Source organism: Candida orthopsilosis, assembly GCF_000315875.1.
Source record: "Candida orthopsilosis Co 90-125, chromosome 3 draft sequence".
In the NCBI taxonomy this organism is placed as follows: domain Eukaryota; kingdom Fungi; phylum Ascomycota; class Pichiomycetes; order Serinales; family Debaryomycetaceae; genus Lodderomyces; species Lodderomyces orthopsilosis.
In genome coordinates, this window is record NC_018296.1 from 1,599,516 (window position 1) to 1,620,055 (window position 20,540).

At 39.4% G+C, this 20,540-nt stretch overlaps 15 protein-coding genes across 15 annotated transcripts; 4 read left to right on the forward strand and 11 right to left on the reverse strand. All coding sequences in view use genetic code 12, as the record gives it.

Annotated features, from left to right (window-relative positions):
* Positions 1-159: 159 nt before the first annotated feature.
* CORT_0C07110 (Tif11 translation initiation factor eIF1a) lies at positions 160-618 on the forward strand (the record flags this gene model as incomplete). The annotated part of the gene is made up of 1 exon (XM_003868938.1): positions 160-618. The coding sequence occupies one exon, from the start codon at positions 160-162 to the stop codon at positions 616-618; it is 459 nt and encodes a 152-aa protein (XP_003868986.1).
* Positions 619-714: 96 nt separating this feature from the next.
* On the reverse strand, positions 715-1,833 carry CORT_0C07120 (hypothetical protein; the record flags this gene model as incomplete). Its single annotated transcript, XM_003868939.1, has 1 exon — positions 715-1,833. One exon carries the CDS (start codon positions 1,831-1,833, stop codon positions 715-717), a length of 1,119 nt encoding a protein of 372 aa, XP_003868987.1.
* A 502-nt stretch (positions 1,834-2,335) lies between these two features.
* On the forward strand, positions 2,336-3,235 carry CORT_0C07130 (hypothetical protein; the record flags this gene model as incomplete). The annotated part of the gene is made up of 1 exon (XM_003868940.1): positions 2,336-3,235. The coding sequence occupies one exon, from the start codon at positions 2,336-2,338 to the stop codon at positions 3,233-3,235; it is 900 nt and encodes a 299-aa protein (XP_003868988.1).
* Positions 3,236-3,263: 28 nt separating this feature from the next.
* Positions 3,264-6,053, reverse strand: CORT_0C07140 (hypothetical protein; the record flags this gene model as incomplete). The annotated part of the gene is made up of 1 exon (XM_003868941.1): positions 3,264-6,053. One exon carries the CDS (start codon positions 6,051-6,053, stop codon positions 3,264-3,266), a length of 2,790 nt encoding a protein of 929 aa, XP_003868989.1.
* Positions 6,054-6,194: 141 nt separating this feature from the next.
* CORT_0C07150 (Akl1 serine/threonine protein kinase) lies at positions 6,195-8,639 on the reverse strand (the record flags this gene model as incomplete). The annotated part of the gene is made up of 1 exon (XM_003868942.1): positions 6,195-8,639. One exon carries the CDS (start codon positions 8,637-8,639, stop codon positions 6,195-6,197), a length of 2,445 nt encoding a protein of 814 aa, XP_003868990.1.
* Positions 8,640-8,892: 253 nt separating this feature from the next.
* CORT_0C07160 (hypothetical protein) lies at positions 8,893-11,064 on the reverse strand (the record flags this gene model as incomplete). The annotated part of the gene is made up of 1 exon (XM_003868943.1): positions 8,893-11,064. The coding sequence occupies one exon, from the start codon at positions 11,062-11,064 to the stop codon at positions 8,893-8,895; it is 2,172 nt and encodes a 723-aa protein (XP_003868991.1).
* A 12-nt stretch (positions 11,065-11,076) lies between these two features.
* CORT_0C07170 (Rpc11 RNA polymerase III subunit C11) lies at positions 11,077-11,412 on the forward strand (the record flags this gene model as incomplete). The annotated part of the gene is made up of 1 exon (XM_003868944.1): positions 11,077-11,412. The coding sequence occupies one exon, from the start codon at positions 11,077-11,079 to the stop codon at positions 11,410-11,412; it is 336 nt and encodes a 111-aa protein (XP_003868992.1).
* A 17-nt stretch (positions 11,413-11,429) lies between these two features.
* On the reverse strand, positions 11,430-13,148 carry CORT_0C07180 (Pso2 DNA cross-link repair protein; the record flags this gene model as incomplete). The annotated part of the gene is made up of 1 exon (XM_003868945.1): positions 11,430-13,148. The coding sequence occupies one exon, from the start codon at positions 13,146-13,148 to the stop codon at positions 11,430-11,432; it is 1,719 nt and encodes a 572-aa protein (XP_003868993.1).
* Positions 13,149-13,247: 99 nt separating this feature from the next.
* CORT_0C07190 (Alg14 protein) lies at positions 13,248-13,919 on the reverse strand (the record flags this gene model as incomplete). Its single annotated transcript, XM_003868946.1, has 1 exon — positions 13,248-13,919. One exon carries the CDS (start codon positions 13,917-13,919, stop codon positions 13,248-13,250), a length of 672 nt encoding a protein of 223 aa, XP_003868994.1.
* Positions 13,920-14,000: 81 nt separating this feature from the next.
* On the reverse strand, positions 14,001-14,891 carry CORT_0C07200 (pre-mRNA splicing factor; the record flags this gene model as incomplete). Its single annotated transcript, XM_022490540.1, has 1 exon — positions 14,001-14,891. The coding sequence occupies one exon, from the start codon at positions 14,889-14,891 to the stop codon at positions 14,001-14,003; it is 891 nt and encodes a 296-aa protein (XP_022346248.1).
* A 258-nt stretch (positions 14,892-15,149) lies between these two features.
* CORT_0C07210 (hypothetical protein) lies at positions 15,150-15,320 on the reverse strand (the record flags this gene model as incomplete). The annotated part of the gene is made up of 1 exon (XM_003871465.1): positions 15,150-15,320. The coding sequence occupies one exon, from the start codon at positions 15,318-15,320 to the stop codon at positions 15,150-15,152; it is 171 nt and encodes a 56-aa protein (XP_003871514.1).
* Positions 15,321-15,753: 433 nt separating this feature from the next.
* On the forward strand, positions 15,754-16,334 carry CORT_0C07220 (Mtr2 nuclear export protein; the record flags this gene model as incomplete). Its single annotated transcript, XM_003871466.1, has 2 exons — positions 15,754-15,769; positions 15,820-16,334. The coding sequence occupies 2 exons, from the start codon at positions 15,754-15,756 to the stop codon at positions 16,332-16,334; spliced, it is 531 nt and encodes a 176-aa protein (XP_003871515.1).
* Positions 16,335-16,359: 25 nt separating this feature from the next.
* On the reverse strand, positions 16,360-17,154 carry CORT_0C07240 (Rps4a predicted ribosomal protein; the record flags this gene model as incomplete). The annotated part of the gene is made up of 1 exon (XM_003871467.1): positions 16,360-17,154. The coding sequence occupies one exon, from the start codon at positions 17,152-17,154 to the stop codon at positions 16,360-16,362; it is 795 nt and encodes a 264-aa protein (XP_003871516.1).
* Positions 17,155-17,306: 152 nt separating this feature from the next.
* On the reverse strand, positions 17,307-19,094 carry CORT_0C07250 (Gyl1 protein; the record flags this gene model as incomplete). Its single annotated transcript, XM_003871468.1, has 1 exon — positions 17,307-19,094. One exon carries the CDS (start codon positions 19,092-19,094, stop codon positions 17,307-17,309), a length of 1,788 nt encoding a protein of 595 aa, XP_003871517.1.
* A 135-nt stretch (positions 19,095-19,229) lies between these two features.
* Positions 19,230-20,474, reverse strand: CORT_0C07260 (hypothetical protein; the record flags this gene model as incomplete). The annotated part of the gene is made up of 1 exon (XM_003871469.1): positions 19,230-20,474. One exon carries the CDS (start codon positions 20,472-20,474, stop codon positions 19,230-19,232), a length of 1,245 nt encoding a protein of 414 aa, XP_003871518.1.
* Between the last annotated feature and the right edge of the window lie 66 nt (positions 20,475-20,540).

The following is a 20,540-nucleotide window of genomic DNA, read 5'->3' on the forward strand; positions in this document are numbered from 1 at the left end:
GCTCTGTAGTGTAGTTTGTAAAGTCCTTCTCCAAATGAGGTCACTTTCGTGTGTCGTTGCAAATAAATGTACTAGAGAAAGAGCAAAGACTGAAGTGAAAAAAAAAAAAAAATTTCATTAGATTAATCAAAGCCTTTTATCGTAAGACATTAATTCAATATGGGTAAATCAGGAAAAGGTAAAGGAGGTAAAAACAGAAGAAGAGGAAAGAATGATAACAGTGGACAAAAGAGAGAATTAATATTGAGGGAGGAAGGACAAGAGTATGCTCAAATCACTAAGATGTTGGGTAATGGAAGAATCGAAGTTCAATGTTTTGATGGCATCAAAAGGATGGGTCACATTAGAGGTAAAATGAGAAAGAAAGTTTGGATGGGGCAAGGTGATATAATTTTGGTAAGTTTGAGAGATTTTCAAGACGACCAATGTGATGTTGTACATAAATATAACTCTGATGAGGCCAGGTCTTTGAAACAATTGGGTGAATTACCAGAGAATGCTAAGATTAATGAAACTGATACATTCGGTGCTGATGACGATGAAGATGTCAACTTCGAGTTCGGTGGTGCTGATGATAGTGAGTCTGAAGATGAAGAGTTAGATATCGATGATATTTAAGGGTGATCACCCCCACCCATTACAAATATATAGAGCTAATAATATACATATCCCTTCCGCTTTTTTTTTTTACCTTATTTACCTCTATACCAATATTTAATGTCTATGAGTTCTTACATCTTCTCCATCGCTGTCTATCTCAAAGCTGTCAATTCTTCTTAGAGCTACCCTCTCTTCCTCATCATAATCCATAGACCTATTTACTTGCATCGATCTCCTGACAGTTGAGAATCCTCCCACGCCATTGTCCAATGGTGCCATATCTTTTGAGCTGTGAACACCAAATATCTCACGATTTTGTCCACTGTCGTCTTTTCTTGCAATGTTGAGCAAATATACTCCACTGAAGATGATGAGGAAACCTATCAACAAGGAGATGATATCAACGGCAGATGATGTGTTGAATCCTCTAAACAAAATAAATGAAGCAACCAAAGTAAATGTGGTGAATGTAACATAGTACAAGGGGTTAACGATGGATGTATCGAATTGATCCAACGCTTTGTTGAAGTAATTCATTTGTGTGATGATACATAATGCCACAACAATCAAAAATAAGTATGTGGATACATGAGTGAACTGATTGTTGCCACTCAAAGTCAATTTCAATGCAATTCCAAAAGCCTTAATGGACATGACGGAAATGGATCCCACAGAAGAACAAATTGACAAATAAATCATTGGGTTGGTGTTTCCATACTTGGGCACTATTTTGTAAATCATGAACAATGAGTAAAGCCCTACCACAAAACAGTAAAATAGGAACCCTGGTTGTGTGGCATAGCCCAAAATCTCATCAACCGTTTCAACCTCTTTATCTGGTGGTGCATGCAAGATAATTATAACTGATCCCATAAGACAAATGGCACAACCCATTTTTCCCAATGTTCCCAATTCTTCTTTCAAAAACATCGCTGCTAATACAGCTCCTATAATGACTGATAATGCACCTAATGGAGTAACCAAGATAGCCGGGGCAAACGTGTAAGCGGCAAAGTTCGCAATCTCACCAATCGCCATAGTAACCATACCACCCCACCATATTGGATTCTGTAAGTAGTCAGTGGCCTGCACAGTGCCGTTGTCAGTATTTGCCAGTCTACTACGTGCCGACGCGTCCATGAGACCCTTCTTTGTAATAATGAATGAAGTTCCTATTGCTAGCGAGGAGGACATCGCCAAGGCGAGTCCTATATATTTATCGTCCATAGGCATTGATTAGCGATGAGTAAATTTAAAATGAATGTGCTTCCTATAGAGTTATAGTTAGTTATTGTCGAAGATCTCGAGGGACAGTGTGTCAACTTTTTGTGTTGAGTTCCAGGCGGAGTTGATTCGTTGTTTTCTTATTTTTTTTCGTTTCTATTTTGTTTATATTAGATTTTTCCGTCTCGTTATTTTTACTTTTTATTTGGTATGTATGTTGGCGGGTGTAATACTGATGAGTCAATAAATAATTGAAAGAGTAAAAATGGGGTATGATAGTATAGGATAAATACACTATAAGTGTGATCAGATACTCACTGAGATTAGCTGGAGAGAGTTATTACATAGAAAATTATTAGCAATCATACGCCGTACAAGATTTTGGTGGTTGCAAAAACATATCCTATTTTAATTTTTTGCATATGCATCAATAAAATTACAATGCTTAAGTTTATCTACAAGAAACAGGCACAAATATTCTTCTTAAGCACTTACAACAATTCGCCTCAGCATGGTTTCATTTAACTTCGCTTTAAAATCACGCACTATTCCACAATCACCTTGGATTCGATATTGCAAGTGCTTGTATTTGTCCTTTGTCAACTATTGCGAACAATTTCACGCCTTTTACACTATTTTGTTATCCTGTTTATGCACTTGTATTATGACCAATAATCAAAAATTTTGGTCAATGCTTGAAAAAGAAGGCTCCTTAGAAGACTTTCATCTTGTCTGTAACGTTTCCGTTTTATCCACTGGGTTGATCTGGTTATACTTGTGGGTTGAATCCAGTGACAAAGTTTTAGACGCATACTATACTATCATGGCTATTTCTTTGGTTCATTTTGGTGTTATTTTATTAATACAATTGAAGAAACCATTGTCGAGAAGATCAACTAGGTCTATGGTTAGGTTGGTATCCAATCCTCGATTCAGAATAGATGAGAAACCAATCCTCACATTTTTGAAGAATGATAATACCGGCATGTTTGTATTTACAAGTGTCATGGTTGATTCGAAGATCAGCTGGTGCAAGATTGGTCTATTAGCCTATTATGCTATGTTGAACCTAATAGAGACATCGAGCCCCAAATTAAGGAAACATCCTTTCATCACTGGGGCAAATTTTGGACTGGGCATTTTGGAAAGTGTGGTTCTTGTTATATTTTGGTATGAATCGTTCAAATCACTCCAAATCAACAAAGCGATCTGCTATACATTGATGTACTTGTTGAGACTCGAGGAGTCAGGACCAACAAACAGATCGGTGAAGGGGTTAATATCAATGACCAAGTTTTGCTACAGGAAATTCAATCGCAGTAAAGTTACCAACCAAGGACCTCAAACAGCTGAAATTAGATCCCTGTCTTTAGGGTTTGATTGCTATAGCATCATCAGTGACGTAAAATGAATCTATGTGTATATTCTCTATTAACATTCTAATTTCTCAAATCCTCCTTTAACCTGAGTAAAGTATCCCATCCTTGTGTATCTTCCCAAATATCCTTACCTTTTGACATCAAGGATCTCACTGTAGTTCTAGCTTTATACTTCCAGTCTTTGCAAACTAAGTCACCTGCACCATGCTTCCCAGGTAATTCTCCCAAAGATTCAAAAGCACCCACCAAATCTGCACATGCATCGATCACTTCGTTCCAAACTTCTTCATTAACCTCTAGTTCTGGATTGTGAAGCAATGCTCTATAAGCCTTTTCATGACATTCCAATGCTGCCCATGGACGTTTCCTCCAAAGCTCAACTCGGGCAACAATTCTCCAGCAACGAGCAGAAGACGTAATCAAGGTTGGTAGGGTGTCGCAGATGAGCTGAATACATGTTCGTTGAAAGTGGCTCAAATTTTTCCCGCTTTCTGGAAACTCAGACGAAATGAGAATCTCGCTTAATTTCTCCAATACCGGTATGTCAATCACGCTATCTCCCTCATTTTTTCTAATAGAAAGAAGCTCACGATATGCTATCAACACATCATTCCATTCATTGAGCTGCATTGCGACGTTCATATAATTCTCATAAACCTTCCATGATTTTCTATCACCACTGCTTCTAACTGCTTTTTGCAATGCATTAAATGCAGGCTTTATCTTGTCGAGTTTTAATAGTGCTGACGCTAAATTAGACCAAGCATATGAATTGCTGTCATCCAATGATACACATCTTGTGAAAGCTTCCGAAGCAAGTTCAAATTTCCCAGATTCCAATCCACAGCACCCATAAAAAAACCAGTTTTCGTAGTTCAAGGGATTCACGCGCAAACAATCGTACATGTGCGATATCGCCAATTCCAAATTCTTAGAAAGACCGGACCCAGGCGGTGGTGAATAGTAATATCTTGACAACGATGCTTTTGATTTTGCGTAGTGACCCACTTGCCAAGCCTTCTCCCATAATTGTGGATCCTGTTTGAGATCGCCCAAGATAGATATTGATCTTGCATCTTCTGGATGGTCTTTAATTCTACCAATCAAAAGCTTCTCCGCCTCCTGCTCACGACCGATAGCTGCATAGCACAATGCAGCCTCAGCTGGTAATTGAAGCCTCTCATAAATATCAAGCGCCGATTTAATAACCCCGAGAGACATGTATTTTTCTGCAAGCTTGGCATCCAATGACCATTGTGGTAACAAGGGCAATTGGTGAATAAATCTCAACCTCAGAGAGGCAACTGCATTTGGATCGTTCTCTTGAGATTGTGGTAAGAGGCGAGTAATGATCTTGATCCCCATTTCCTCGATTAACGAGGTCATTTGTAAAATACCTCTCTCTAAGGTTCTTGATTTTCCTGTTTCCAAAAGTGATCTTTCCCAAAGTGCCCTTGAGTACAAAAGCCAATTCCCACCTTCTGCGTCTGAATAAATGATTCGTGCTACCAACGCCAACAACTCATCTTCAACCAAAGCATCGTTTGCTGGCGTCGTCTGTTTGATGACAGTTAACCTCAAAAGCATTTGGAGAACATCAACATTGCTCAATGCAGGTTGCTTATTTGGATCAAGATCTTTGAGGTTGTCTGGTATATCTTCAACGGTCATGGCCAATGGAAGAAGCCTATTCTCAGCGAGTTCGTCAATAAGGGCTTTTGGATCCAATTTTATTCTCTTTGCTTCATTTTCTGCCTCCAAATCTAAATTTTCCAATGATTCGAACTGCGGCCTCTCGAGTAATAGATCAGAATCAAGTTTGTAGTTTTCCAAATTCTGGCCGTCATTATATCCAACATCGTATAGAGTATTCTGTCTGCTTCTAGCCAAGACAATTAAATTGGATGTATGGAATTTTTGATATTTTGTTCTCTTTGCTTTAGCACCCGAGAGAAGCAATTGCAACCCAGTAATACCGATAGCTTTATTCAACGGAGCTATTGATGCATGTTCGGTTTGAGCATGGATGTAGATTCTTGCCTGCTCAAGAACGAATTGCAACTGACCCAACATATGAACTCCACAAGGTGAATCCTCCAAAGGTAAAACATACTTTAACAAGTTTGTTCCCAATAAAACTCCACAAACAGACAGAATGGTACCCAGGGGTTCTGACAAAACAGACGAATGCACTTGCAAAACCCTTGCCCTCCACCACGTGATAGATGCTTTGAGGGGGTCATCAATTTGCTGGCATATCCTTTCCGCGTGTTCAAGAACTTGATTAGAGGGACTAGTTCCATTTCTGGAAAACAAAGATGCTTCAATTGGCGTGTCAGTTAATTCTTCAAACATCAACTCTGCAAGAATTAAATAAACAGGGTCTTGCATTAAATCGTAAGCTGATTGTCCCTCCATATTGAGACTCTTGACTGCATCTGTTTGCAACTTCTCCTCATCTGCATTAGGAAAGAATAATGAGTGAGCAGTCATCTTGATCAGTGGTCCAGTGAAATTAGATTGTATAAAAAGTTGCAAAAATGAGATGGCATATATATGAGCATCAATTAAACCCTCCTCTCCCAAAAGGGTTTTGCTAGAGTCTATTATTCCATGTGCAAACCTTCTAAGGACATCAACCAAAGACAACTCTCCGTACAGATGAAGAATTTTCTGAGCTTCGGGGAGACTGGCGATCTCCTTGTAATCGCTGATCTCTAAAATGTCGACATATCGTGCTTCTAAAACAGCTTTTGTAAGCCTGTTTAATCTTTCATTTTCGCCCGGTTGGAATGCCTCCGGTGGAACTAATAATAAGAGTTGAGTTAATGTCGACTTGAGTGACTCCATGATTGAATTGGCGCCTGTCTAAAAGTAATTTACATTTACAATTTTTTTCTAATACATTCGTTCCACCCTCTTGATGCTCTGCGCGAAATTCACTTTTTGCTTACACATCTTTCAAAATTCTATCTTGTATTAAATCTATAACTATGATCCACCAAAAAACGAATGACGTTTCTTAGATTCTTGCAAACTATCAGGTCTTTTCATTTCACTAGACTTGCGGCCCTTGGGTTTCTTCAATGAATTTCGAATTTTAAGTCTACTCATATCTGAGCTATTATCGAGATTCTCGTCATCTGACGCAAAATCAATAACTTCCTCTTGTAGAACCAATTGAGAATGATTTGATGAGGATGGAATGCGCTTTTTGAATACCGGCTTTTCAGACTTCAGGGCGGTTGGATTTTGCAGCTTATGTTCCGACTGTTTGTCTCTTTTCTCATCATTGATATTTAAATCAATCAAAGACAAGTTGGAGTCGTTCTTTTGGGACGAACGCATCGGCTTATTCAGACCTAACTCTGAGGAAGATGTATTGGAAGAAGGAAGACCGACTTCAAGGTCAATTAAGTTTTTCTCGCGCTGTGGTATATAATTGGATCCGTCTGCAACTATGTTCTGCTGAGTGTTTGTGTAAGCAAACTGTGACCTCGCAGGCAAAGTTGGAGATCTAACGTCTTCTGGGGATATTGCACCCTTCTGTGGAGGAACTGGCTGTTCAACCCAAGGCGCACTTGAATAAGATGCGGTTGGAAGATAGTTATTATCCGAGGGGCTGGTAGCAATCTGGGCTGCACCTCTTGAGTCTTTACTTACCCAGGGATTATTAATTTTATGAGCATCAGGCTTGACATAGTTTGCAGACTTTGATGATGTGAAATTGACGGGCCTTGGGGCTTGACGAATGTCGGTGCCTGTATTTGAAGTCACAATATTGGTGTTACTCTCCGTGTGGCTACTTGTATATTGGCCCGCGGGGTCAGAAATGTACCCACTTTTCACATCTGATGAATCTGAAGGGTGTGCTCGACTCGGAGTAAAGCTATCCTTATCCGTATTCGACGTCTCACCCGTGGCAAATATATCATCAGCCAATTTCTCTGCTTGTGTCTCGACTTTAGCAGGTTGTGCGTTCCACGCTTCAGTATGGTGAAAATTACTCTTTGGGTTTGTTAAAGGTTGTTCTGTAGCTATCTCTCCAACTTTTGAATTTGTTGACCCCTTTGACACCTTTGAAGAAACACTATTTGATTTGTCAATATTGCCAATATGTTCCAAAGAAGGGTACCTTTCTTCTGCGTCATCAAGTTGCTCTAGTTCTGAAAACTCGTCACTTTCATCCAGACTAAAACCAATAAGGGAGTTTGGAGACACCATAACATCTGCATTGGCGTTACCATCTGAGATTTTTCTACGTTCGGACTTATCTTCATGTGCTGCCGATGGTTCCGTAACACTTTCATACAGCTTCGATGGTTGGGGATTCTGTTGCTGGACAGTCGTAGCTTGCTCCTTAACAGGTTGAATTTGAGGTAAGAGTGGATTATGGGTTTCAATTGGATCCCTCATGCGTTGTTGCTGCACATATAGTTGTTTTTCATGCAAAGATTGATTCTGCTTTTGGAGTTGATACTCCTGCAAAGTTTCAAAGTTGTATGGTCCTAGGTTATAAAAATCCTTCAATCCAAGTGCCTCGTACTTTATGCTTGACAATTTGCAAATCAACATCAATACTTGAACAATATTTGGACGGTACAACGAATTCTCTTGAAGCATGATGATCACCAAATTTTTCAAGTCTCCAGAAAACTGTGGTAACGGAGGAAACTGAAATGATGCGTGCAAAATTGCAATATCTCCATTTGCTTCGAAAGGTGTTGTGTAGTAGCACAATTTGAAAAGAAAACAACCAAGAGCCCAAATATCTGCCTTTTCATCAATGGGCTTTGCTCTATAAAGGTCAATCATTTCAGGTGAACGGTATTGAGGCGTGGTATGATAAAGAATATCGTGGCTTATAAGTTTGAACTGTTGTTGATCCTGTGGAGGAGAGACAGGGACAGATGTGGATCCAAAATCACAAAGTTTGAAACTTCCTTGCTTATTAATTAAAACGTTTTCAATTTTGATATCACGATGGATCAATTGTGCTCGATGCATTTCGTAAACTCCCTGACAAACGTCTAACATGATCTTGAGAATCTCCCCTTCGTTCAACTTTACCTTGATCCTTGCATTCATGAAATCCAACAAGGATCCCCCTGGACAGAGCTCCATAAGGACCAACACTTGATAATTGACATTGTCTAGTCTTTCCGCATGAGAGTCGTAATATGAAACAATGCTCCGAGCGCTTCGTAAGCACTTCATGACTTCGACTTCCTTCCTCAATTGATCTAAGCCATTTTTGTCAGGAACTATTACTCTTTTCAAACAAGCAGTCTTGGATTCATTCTCCGGGTAGTCAATGCTTACTTCATAGATCTGAGCAAAACCGCCCTCCGATATGTATTTGATGATAGTGACCTGGTGCTTTCCCACCTGCAACTTGGTTCCACTCTGAAGTTTTGGTATGTTTGCAATGTTCATTGAGAAACTATTATGTTGTACTTGAACGAAGCGTGTGGTCCACTCGGCGTATGATCAACCAACAATTGAGGCTGACGTTTTAAATCTAAATTTACAGGTTCGCGGGCACAAACGAAATTTGTGTGGTGAAACTAAAAAAATTAATGTGCGGATCAAAAGGGTACAAACAAATCGTCATTAACCTACAGATTCTGCAATTTGGATTTCTACAACTCAAGGATGATGCATCAACCATGTATTTGTACAGTATATATTACCCGAATTCTTGCCTTTTTAGCTCTTGCAATTCGCCAAACGTGAAAGGTATAAACGTTTTCTCCAAACCGGAAGAATCCTTAACTAGTTGACACATTTTATGGTCAACATATTCTTTTAAAAATGTTCTGAATGTCACTTCGTTTGAGACGATGAATTCATCTAAACACTGGTTGTACAAGGTTTTCAAATCCACGCCAAATTTTACCGTTCCTTTCAAACCAAACCCCTTTGAAGAAGCGGTAACCTCCATGTTACCTAGCTGATCAGCAAGTAAGATTTTGTACAATTGTCGATGGTTATCTGTCAATGATCTTAGGACAAACTTCGCTCCTAGACTTCCAATGTACTTTTTGGATTTGCCCATACTCAACACATCCTTGAATGATGTCTCAATGGAGTAGGTGTTATACGTCGTCAAGTCATGCCAAATCAAGTTCATACTTTTCGACTTTGACAGATCCCATAGAAGAGGAGCATTTATGTGATCTATGGAGGATAATACCCAGATTTCAGGGATACTCATTAACTGGGCAAATAGTCCTTGTATTTTGTCTGTTCTGAAAGCTTCCCCGTCTAAGTTGTGTACCACTAATAACAACTGGGGTTTTAGTATTCTCTCTGAAGGTAGTTGCTCTCTATTTCTCTCCATTTGATCAACCAAATATGGTACAGTCTCCGAAACGTGCTTGGGAAATCTGCTTTCCTCTCCGGGTAAAAGGACTGAGGCTATTTGTAGCGCGATTGCCTTGAAGTCAACATTTGGGTTATATCCGTTAACAACCAATGCTTTTGGTGGTGCACCACCAAATATGGCATCCCACCAGCTTCCAACATAGTTTTCAACAAAATCATTGATCACATTCAATTTCGATCCTACACCATAAAACATTAGATTATAGTTTTGACTCAACTCGAAGCACCACTGGTTGTACAAATATTTATGAAGGCTGAAGAGTGTGCTTTTTTGATCTTGACATATTGTCTCACTCAACTGGATTGCGTCGTCAAACTCTGATTCACTAACATGAGGGGCAACTGCAATCAAAGATTTTGCATTTACTTTAAACCTCCTATGAAGTTGTTCAAAGTATCCTTCTGGGCCTTCCATGGAAAACACCTTTTCATCCAACAATCTTTCTTGGTTCACTCTAGATGGGTCTCTTCCTTCAAAATACCTTTCCAAGTAGGAATTATTCTTTATGTGTCCCTCACAATCTAATTCTGGGACTGGCAAGGGTTCAAATTTTTCCTTTTCTAGTGATTGCTCATATTTTCTTGCATTGAGTCCACTAACGATCGGCACCGTAGTTCTATCTGAGTATTGACTGATTAATAAATTTGCGAATGACTTTTTGGCTACGCTTTGGGCCACAGGGGGAGGCGGCAGATCGAAATCAGCTGGAGAGCCTTGATCAAAGAGCTCATCATCCTGGTGGAATATACTTTTGACTTTCTCTGCAACAACTTGACCTCTGATTCGTCTCCTTTTGCTCTTTGAATCTCCATTGCTGGCCTTGGAAGCAGTTTCAAGATATGTCCTCCTGTGTGGCGAGGAAAACTCTTTTGATACGGACTCGTCTGAGTCGCTACCACTGTCATCCACGCTCTCATGCAGAACTTCTGAGTCGGATACAAAGTCATGTTCGTCATCTAGATTATCTTCAATGTATCTCTTCTTAATGCGCCTGCCTTTTTTAGATACCGCAGTCAAGTCAACTTCAAGTTCAACATCGCTGCCATAATTCCTATCAGGCATCCAATTATTTGGTTCTTTTCTCGACAGCCGTATGATACTCTCTGCCAACGCCCTGTCTTGTCTGTCAAGAAAGTCGTCTGATTCAAGCTCATCATTCATCAATTTGTCGTACAATGTGTGATGTGCCTTTTTCCTGGCAGACTTGTCCAAATCTATAATACTTCTCTTTTCTGGAGAACGTAAACCAGCACGCCCATTCGGTGTTTTCACTGGCGAAAGACTTGGGAATCGATTAACCGCACCCAATGAATCAATTAGTTCCTTTTTTTTGGATGGGGATCTCGTAGGGGTACCATTGTGTGACTGTAACATTGAATCTGTTTGTGAGAAAACTACCAACAAAGATTTTGAGCTCGCTTTTTGTTTAGGAAATATTTTCCTGGGATCAATATATCCCACATCGCATCTCATTATAGACAAACCATGCTAACGTTCTGCCCACATTGCTCCAACATGCTTATGATATCACCTGGTGATGACAATAATAATAGGTTCTACTGCTCAACCTGCCCGTACGAGTTCAAGATCGCTGGTTTGCTGATGTACGATCGTAAAAAATTGCATAGAAAAGAGGTTGATGATGTTTTAGGTGGAGAAGGTACTTGGGACAATGTTGACCAAACAGCTGCTCAGTGTCCTATTGACTCCTGTGGGGGAGATAAGGCTTACTTTTTCCAATTACAAATTAGAAGTGCAGACGAACCAATGACAACGTTCTACAAATGTGTCAAATGTGGACACAGGTGGAAAGAAAATTAGTGATATTTGTAAAATTATCAACGTGTTTTGGAATTGACTGATTTAAGTTTAAATGAGTTCCAAGACCTTCGGTCTAACCGAATGGCATCCGATATTTTGGAGATTTTATGAAGATTGAGACTTGGCGATAAGAAGTTGCCATCGGGCATTGATTGAACCTCCGAAAATGACTTCTCGAATTTGCAACTTGAAGCAATAACTGAGCTGTTTGTCGTCGTCAGAGAATCGGTGTCATAATCGGTGGAGCATACGGACTCTGTTTCAGTGTCTGAATCAAATTTGTGATTGCGTTTGTCCTGCACGGAGGAAACAATTAAACGTAGATCATTATTTGAATGATAATTGATGATTTGCTTATATTTTTCTTCGCCTCTCCCTGCTATAATTGATTGTAGATTTACATCTTGAAACCATGACTCTCGCGCGGCACTATCTTGGCCTGGCTTCATTTGACCTTTGAATGGTCCTGGTTGTGTAATAAAATTCTTGACAAAATTGACCTCCTCTATGCATTGAGCAAACGACCACCGATTTATTTTTGACACTGGTCGGTCCAACACTATGCGCAGTGGCTGCCCGAATTTCTTAAAGTTTTCAATATCAAACAAGTGCTTCGATGAGGAGCAAACACGGCCAAACACTCTCCCTACCGTGAATCCATTTAACCAGGATGCTTTCGATTCAACACAGGGGAAGACCAGTTTCGGTTTGAATAGTTTAACGAACTCAATTAACTCTTCGTAGGACGAATGACGAGAAAACATAATCATTAAGTTTGTAGGTAGTAGCTCTTTCCCATTTAGAGGTAGTAGCCAGGTTTTTCCGTCGTATGAATAAATCTGGTGCCCAGAATTCAAGATGCGAATCAAGGTGAGATTGGAGGCATCAACATCACAAAGCTTTTTTGGGAGATAAAAGCCGGCATAGTCTACTATATTAAAATCGATGCAATGCTTAATCGTGATCATTAGTGGACTATCTTTGTACGAGTTACCAATGTTGAAAACCATAGGTCCTGTGAATTTTGAGTTTGAGTTTCCATTATTGTAGTTGAGTAACTTCATGCGTTCAATAATTGAAGGATCAGCATCTAGTGTACCATTGAAATGATCTAAAACCTGCAGCCATATTTCCTCTGATCCCGATACTGTATCGATAAATGAAAATTCAATTTCTCTGTCAACCGGGTATAGTTTTAGGAACTCGAATAGCGCCATGATTCCTTCACTGTTGGGCAATATTGAGATATATGGCTCTCCGCGATATGAAAAGGTGGTATCTAGATAAATCTGATCAAGCTTTTTCAACCCTGCGATGTATGGAAACAAATATCTGTTCTTAATGAGTGATGAGACCCACCATTTTTCTGCTCTTATGTCGCCGGTTGCAAGGCATGAAATCCCATTGGCACATTCGAATAAAAACATGCACGATCCAGGACAATGATAACTCTCCAACATTGTCACTGTCACCGACGTACAAAATGTCTGTATTTCAAATGGCTTATTGTACTCCTTGACTACCAAGTACCTTAATTTATCACAATAGCGACCATCTAGCGCTATAATATCTTTGGTCAATTGGGAACAATACACGCGACCGCAAAATGAATTTGACAATAGACTCTTTAAATGATCCAGGTGGTTATGGGTAAGAAAAAACACTCCCCCTTTGTAACTGAAATTATCGACATATACGCCAGGGATTTCTCGAATTTCTCCATCAAATGTGCTCATTTCGGATTGGTTTTGGTGGTTGCAACGTGTCTCACGCGTTGCGTGGATTTTTTTGCGGCCTAAATATAATTTTTCATGAGACAGTATTGGTAGCGAGACTTACATTAACATGCCATAGAATTCAGCACGACTATACTGATTGTATAATGTATCCCACTGCACAATAAACCGGTCTGTTATAGGCATTATCAATCTTCCGCTGAGGCTCAATTTTTTGACTCTGGCTAGACTCTCCACATAAATGATTTTTGTGTAGTTGAGTCCCAACAATTTGAACAAGAATAGCATGTAGGCTATTGGAATGCATGTCCCAGGTCCGTTCAATAGTATTACGTCTGGATTGTGTCGTGCAAGTTTAATGGCAGAGATGACGATTGAGAACAAAGTCGTTGGGATGGATGAAACATAAGACTGGCCAACAGTTCTCGCTCTAGGGATTTGTATATATCGACCATTCTCGTTCTTGTAACGTTGTCTCTCCTCATGACGGGCCCGATGTTGCGATGCAGTATCTTCTGATGAATAAATCCAAGTCCTCTCAAAGTTGCTAAAGTTTAATTTTGATGTGAGTTTAAGCATTTCCCCTGTGTGGCCACCTGAGCCTAAAAATATCGACACATGTTTGCCTGTGAGGTGTTTAATGGAACTCCTTTTGATAATGTGTTTGGGTAACCGAGTAAATGGTGAAACGAGTAGAACACGTATAAGAATGATCAAAATTGGAATGGATAGAGCCACCACCAACGCACAGAAATAGGTCTCCAATAGCATTGCGTTTCGAGTTTGTTTACTCTTTGAGAAATTTTAGTGCGTCCTAAAACTTTTGAATCATTGTTTACAATTCTATAAACCCTATTGAACTTTCACATCTTTCTCAGCTAACTGCTTCATCACTTTATTAACGACAGCGTTCAATTTCTTCTTATCCTCATTGGCTCTTCCCAAAGGTTTTTGTTTACCAAAGCAAACTCTCATTGGATAATTACCCAACTCCAACAACCCAGCTGTTTTCCTATTTTTGTTCAATCCGTTTGAATTCACAGATTCAGCAAACTTTTCAACAGATGCTCTATCTTGGAATGTGATAAAGCCACATCGAGAGTCATGGTTTAGTATGAGGCTTTGCACTTTGCCGAACCCTGCACAATATTTCGATAGCAAATATTGAGGAAGGTCTGAAGGGAAACCAAAGACGAAAAACGTGGTAAGCTCTGGGTATTTTTCTGGCTCCAACAGGTTTCCAAAAGGTAACTTTTTGGCCAATTTTGAAATCGGTATGTCTTGTTTAGCTTCAGGTGCTGCAGAAGAAGAAGCTACTTCGTCATCATTCATCTTTTCAGCTAATCTTGATAGTAGCTCTTTTGCTCTGTTGCTGTTTTGCTCCTTGTCTAGTGATTTCTCCAATTTATCTGCCATGATAGCCTTTACCTCTTTGTTTGTCAGTGTTTTCAATAACGAAATTTGCTCCAAACCCGCCATTTTTAAAGCAGTATCACGAAGATCTGTCGGTATCCGATAATCTCTGTCTAGAAGGCACACCTGGCATGCATTTTTGCCTCGTGAACAGGTATAGCATATGACGGTTTTCATTTGTTGTGTTGATACTTTGTCATTTCTCCAGCGGTAGACGGTGAATGGTCGAGTACACTGTTTGCATGCTTCACCTCCTTCCTGCTTCACCATCTTGATGAATTTGTTGTCGCCTAGGCATGTGGAGCAAACAAAAAAGCTATCTGAGCTCATAGTGGTGTAGTGATGGAAGAGTAAGGTGTTGTGGGTCGCAAGATCTGAAGAAGTTTGTGCAATGCGCTACCGGGTCGTGATGAGTGATAACCGTACAAATCTTAAATATTCAGCTACAAAGAGCTATCAACATCTAACGCATACAAAGAATGAATATAGGAAAATGCAAATGAGATAGAAAGTAGATTCCAAGATAGAGTTGAAATTGTGTCAACCTATGACAAATTGATTAATCGAAACTTTATTGATTATTTATCATTACTTCTTTTCATCAGCTTTTTGCTCAGCTTTGCCACCACCGATTCCTCCTAGAACACCAGCTGCAATATGTCCTGCTCCTCCAAGGTGTGCCTTGTCGGCGACTTTGTTACCAACGACCGATCCAGCAACTGATGAGGCAATTCCCTCGACTTCTTCTTTATTTGGCATTGTGAGTAATAAGGTATGTTCTGAAAGCAAAAATAACGCAAGACCAAAACGAAACTGGTTCAGGTGGGAATAATCTTCTTTATATAGATTCGAAATCGTGAACTATTGTTCTCGAGGAAAACTGAAATTGGCCGCAAAAATCCTGCATATTGTGGAATCGAAGATTGCTATTCTATTGTGATTTAGGAGAGCATGCATTTACGTCATTCATCGAGGGTGCCGAGGTAGATAACAAATAGGGATACACCATTCCTCGATCGGCGAATAAAATCTTGAAGGAACGTTGTGAGTAGCAAAAACACATTGATGTGGCAAGTATGAAAAGTTGACAACAGTTTAACACTCCTCAGTAGCACACTCTCGCACGACTCATAACGGTTTTTTTTTCTCAAGCTTGAAAAAAACACCTTTACTTCACGAAAGACCATCAATTATGAATCAAGATATAAGTATGTTGGGAATCATATGGCCATCACTGTCCAGACACTAACCTCATTAGCACAACCCATAGAGCCATTTCTCAAGAACCTTTTATCGTCGTTGGATGCCCAATATAACTCGCCAGGTCAATCATTCACCAATGTTGAATCATATGCTACTCAGTTTGGATCCACTCTCAAACGAGAGGCGGCTATAATCGTTAATGGTACTCCTATTGTACCATCACAGATGGAAGATGCCAAGCTACAGTTTCAAAAGAAATGGTTGAGTATGCCCAATTCTTCCCATCAATTGACAAGTTTTGATTGTCATTTGATACCAGGAACCAATACATTCATCATCAATTTTTCAGCAAGAGTTAAATTTGACCAGAGCGGGAAGAATAGACTAGGCGAGTCTGCTGACTTGATACAAGAAAACTCCATCGCCAAAACATCAAGACCTATATGGGGCTCGTGGTTTGGCGTAAATGGTAATCTAGTCATTGATAATAATCTCAATGGACAGGAAATTATAAATAGCTTCGATTATAGATTTACATATGTCCCAAAGGATACAACCTTAATAGTATGAAATAATGTACAAATTAGATATCTACTTAAGCAATAAGACCTTGTTGAGCTCTTCTTCTGTCTCTTTCTTCAGTAATAGATAACTTAATACCTTTACCCTTTGGCAATGAAACCCATGGTTTACCGTGTTCTTCACCAATGACGAAAACGTTGTTCAATCTGGTGACGAAAGTGTTTTCCAAAGCATCTTTAATGTGGACCAAGTCGAAACCTCCTTCGTGTTTTTCTCTGTGTACAATGACACCAATTCTTCCCAAGTTTCTACCACCAGTAACCATAACTAATTTACCAGTGTCGAATTTCAAGAAATCAGTGATCTTACCAGTAGCCAAATCAATCTTGACTGAGTCGTTGACCTTGATCAATGGATCTGGGTATCTGATAGTTCTGCCATCGTGGGTGACAACGTATGGGATTCCCTTTTTACCTAATTGAACTTTCTTAACTTTACCCAATTTGTAGGTGGCTTCCTCAGCAGAAATTCTGTGGACAGCGAATCTACCTTTAACATCGTAAATCAATCTAAAGTGTTCGTTGGTGGCTTCCAAAGTAATGACATCCATGAAACCAGCTGGGAAAGTGGTGTCGGTTCTGACTTTACCATCAACTTGAACGTGTTGTTGCATCAAGATGGCTTTAACTTCTCTACCGTTAAGAGCATACTTCAATCTGTTTCTCAAAAAGACAATCAAAGGTAATGATTCTCTCAATTTGTGTGGACCAGCTGATGATTTTGGAGCATAGGTTCCGGACAATTTGTCCAACATCCAGTGTGATGGAGCTGCTAATCTCTTCAAATGTTTCTTTGGACCTCTTCCCATGTTTGATGATTCGTAATGATGTAGTGGTTGGTATCTATGGATTGAAGTTTCGCTTCATGTTTTTTTTTTTTTCCACTTTGGAATGCGAGGGAGAAAAATGTGAGAGGGTTAAAGACCTACAGAAAAGGTATTTCACGTGATGATATTTTTTTTTATTTATTCCATTTGAACCAAGTGCTACCTCTATGCAGTTTCTTCAACTGTTGATCCAATTCACGGTCTTGTTCCATCAATGTGGCTAACTCGTCCTCCAAGTTGGCAGTCGTTTCAACCTCTTTTTGATTGATTTGTAACAACTCTTGAATTTGATCTTCGATGGAGCTTGGGATGATGTCTTCTGGAGATTCCTCTCCCATTTTAGACTCGACTCTGGTAATATCCTCTTTTAACTTGTCAATACTCTCTTGTAACTCCTGACTTTCATTGACAATTTCTGGCAAAGTCACTTTCAAATCAACCATCTTTTGTACGATATCAACATGGTCACGGTTCAAGTTTGAGTACTGAAACTCCAATGTCTTTAACGTTTTGCGGAGTTTGCCATTTTCACTATTCATATGATTGATATCCTTTAGTTTTAACTTCTCATCCCCGTAGTACTTGTTAAAGTATAGTTCAAACTTGGCGAGCTCTACCGGGTCAATATTGATCTTCATTGAATCGTGCACCAAATCATCTAACCTGTAGTATGACGAGGCACCAATATGTGAAAGAGGCACTTGAGACGATTTGCCTCTGGTGAGAAAGTGCTTGAGCTTGGTTGACTTTGCATCATCTTTGATGTCAATAAATTCTGGACTCACATAGACATTAAACATCTTGTCTTTGAGGAATTGCAACAATTTATCAAAATTCAAACTGAGCAAGTTGTTCTCATTTTGGATCATCAAATTGACAGCAAACTTCAATATCGACTCCATACCTTGAGTGATTATGCTATCATATATCCGCAATACAATATTAAGAGGGAATTTGTATGCAAAAAAGGTGAGAAACCATTGACTTGCATACATTGATGATTTGATTCCTTGCTTCACTAAATGGTTGTACAATACAGGGGAATACTTTGCTAACAAACAGTCAAATTCATACAATAACAAATGCAAGCCTTTCATTCCCGGACAAAACAAATCTCTTAATTGATACTCCTTCATAAGCATAACTAGTAGACAAAAACATTCGCTTTCGGACATATTCATAATCAATGGAGCGGCAATAAAGATCATTCCCTGGGTGTAGCCCACATCAGGATCATACAAGGAGTACGCCTTGATTACGTTAAACAAAGCATCGGTTTTATCAAACGCGTCAATGTTTGTATAAAAGCTTGTTCTCGTTAGGTCTCGTTTGATTGCCTTTTCGTGAATTGAAACCTCTTGCTTCAATGAATGGTAAAAGTCCTCCAAATTTGAGTCTTTTGATTTGGTGATGATTTGCCAAATTATACCTCTTATCTCATTTGGTATCCCTTGATTTATAGCATTGTTTAATTGGTCAGGATTCTTTTCAACAATTTCATCATAATTTTCAACAACGGATGTCCAAAAGTCCCAATCAATGTTGTAAGGTGTACCGGCGACACTGACTGCATTCTTTATCTGATTGAATGTTCTTCGAATGTCTTCTGCCCCCGATTCAATCGAACGTTGTGTGCTACTGTTTTTATCATGTAACTTGATTGATAATACCTTGTGTTTAGATTGAAGGAGATAATTTGAAGAAGATTTATCATACGAATGCAGTATTTCATTCAATTTGGAGATGGAGTTGGGATCAACGTCGGATGTTATTGTTTCCTCATCTAAATGTAAGCATGACTGAATTGGTTCCCTTGAAGGTAGTGGGGGAGATTCATTTAGCGTTTTCTCGTCTTCTGCAGCCGCATTAATAGCCACTGTGGTTGTTGCCTCATCTGAGTGGTACTGTTCCTCGTCTGACATAGCTTGAGTGTGTGAATACTTGATATGGTGTCCCCAACTTATTTCTTTTTTGTCTCGGCGGTTTGTGATAGAGAAACCCGCGACGATCCGAAACGAAAGGAGACATAAAATTTCAATCTATACACACTATATAAACTAGACCCAGTGATAGTCTTCGTTGACACTGATGACTTGTTGTAAGGGTGCAACCTCATCTATTGGTCTGACGACACGTTGAGTTAAATGATTATCCAACTCGCTAGAATTGGAGCTTAAAATGTCACTGGAGTAGGTGCTGGCGTAGCTGTTTGAAGAACTGAACAAATCAACAGGTTCTGACTCAACTCTTGCTTCAACAACAGGGACATCACCTTCTTCTTCCACGATAATTCCACCGGAAATGCCCTTTTCCTGACACAATCTCTCCAACTTCTCTTTATCGCAATTTGGAAAATACACTCTAACCAGATTGTCGATATACTTCATTGGCAATTCACCCAATTCAAACAAGTTGTGGAGGTCTTGTTTGAAATTTTGCAACTTAGCTTCAAAGCATTTAACATTGTACAACATCTCATCAACTACTTCTTCTGATAAAATAGTCTCATTGGGGATATTGAGACTGAAATTTAATGGAAATGCAATAAAGCAACTAGTGAAGTGGACATTTGATTCAATTTTTTCTTGTCTTGATGCTGAGGAGTCGGTCTTGGCCAAGTTGGTAACAAGTTGATGATTTTTTGAAGTTAATGACAAATTCAATCTGAGTTTTTGCAATATTTGACCCTCATTAGATGTGTTTCCCTTGTTGTACACTTGATACCTTTCCCTCAAGTTATTAAACAACAATCTATAGGTCTGTTTCAAATTACGTTGATAAATCTTCAACCTGAACGGATTTTGATAAGTTTGGGAAAAATTGTGGTATAAAAATCCATGGTTCAATGTAGTCAATATCTTGGATCTTGAACCAAATTTGCTAACTTTTCTCAAGAATAGATTGTACTTCTGAAACCAAGACGACGGATTTGCCCTTGACCAGTTGGCATTATATGAATATGTACGCGCAGAGGTGCTAAACTGACGAACAAAAGGGTTGTTGGTCTTGCCGTTTCTAGCTGGCACTGGCGCATAAGCCGGTTGTCTTTGCCGTGACCCTCCTTGTTGACGTTGATGTTGTGCATGTTGGTACTCGCGCTGTAGATTCTCGCTTATCTCATTAAGAGCCTTTTGGATCCTCTTGGAGATCTCTTTTGTCCTTATTGAGATTAAGTTGGAGAATCGTTGGATGTTCATAATAGAATATATATGTGGTTGTTGTTGTTGAACCCCACTTGGAGGAAGGAAAAAAGTGTGGTGAATGTTATCTGAAATTGATAAGAGAAAAAATAAAAAAAGCATGATTTTGTTCTATTGTCGTATCCGAGAATCGGTAAATTGAAGGTAGCGCAGAGATAATAGAGACCA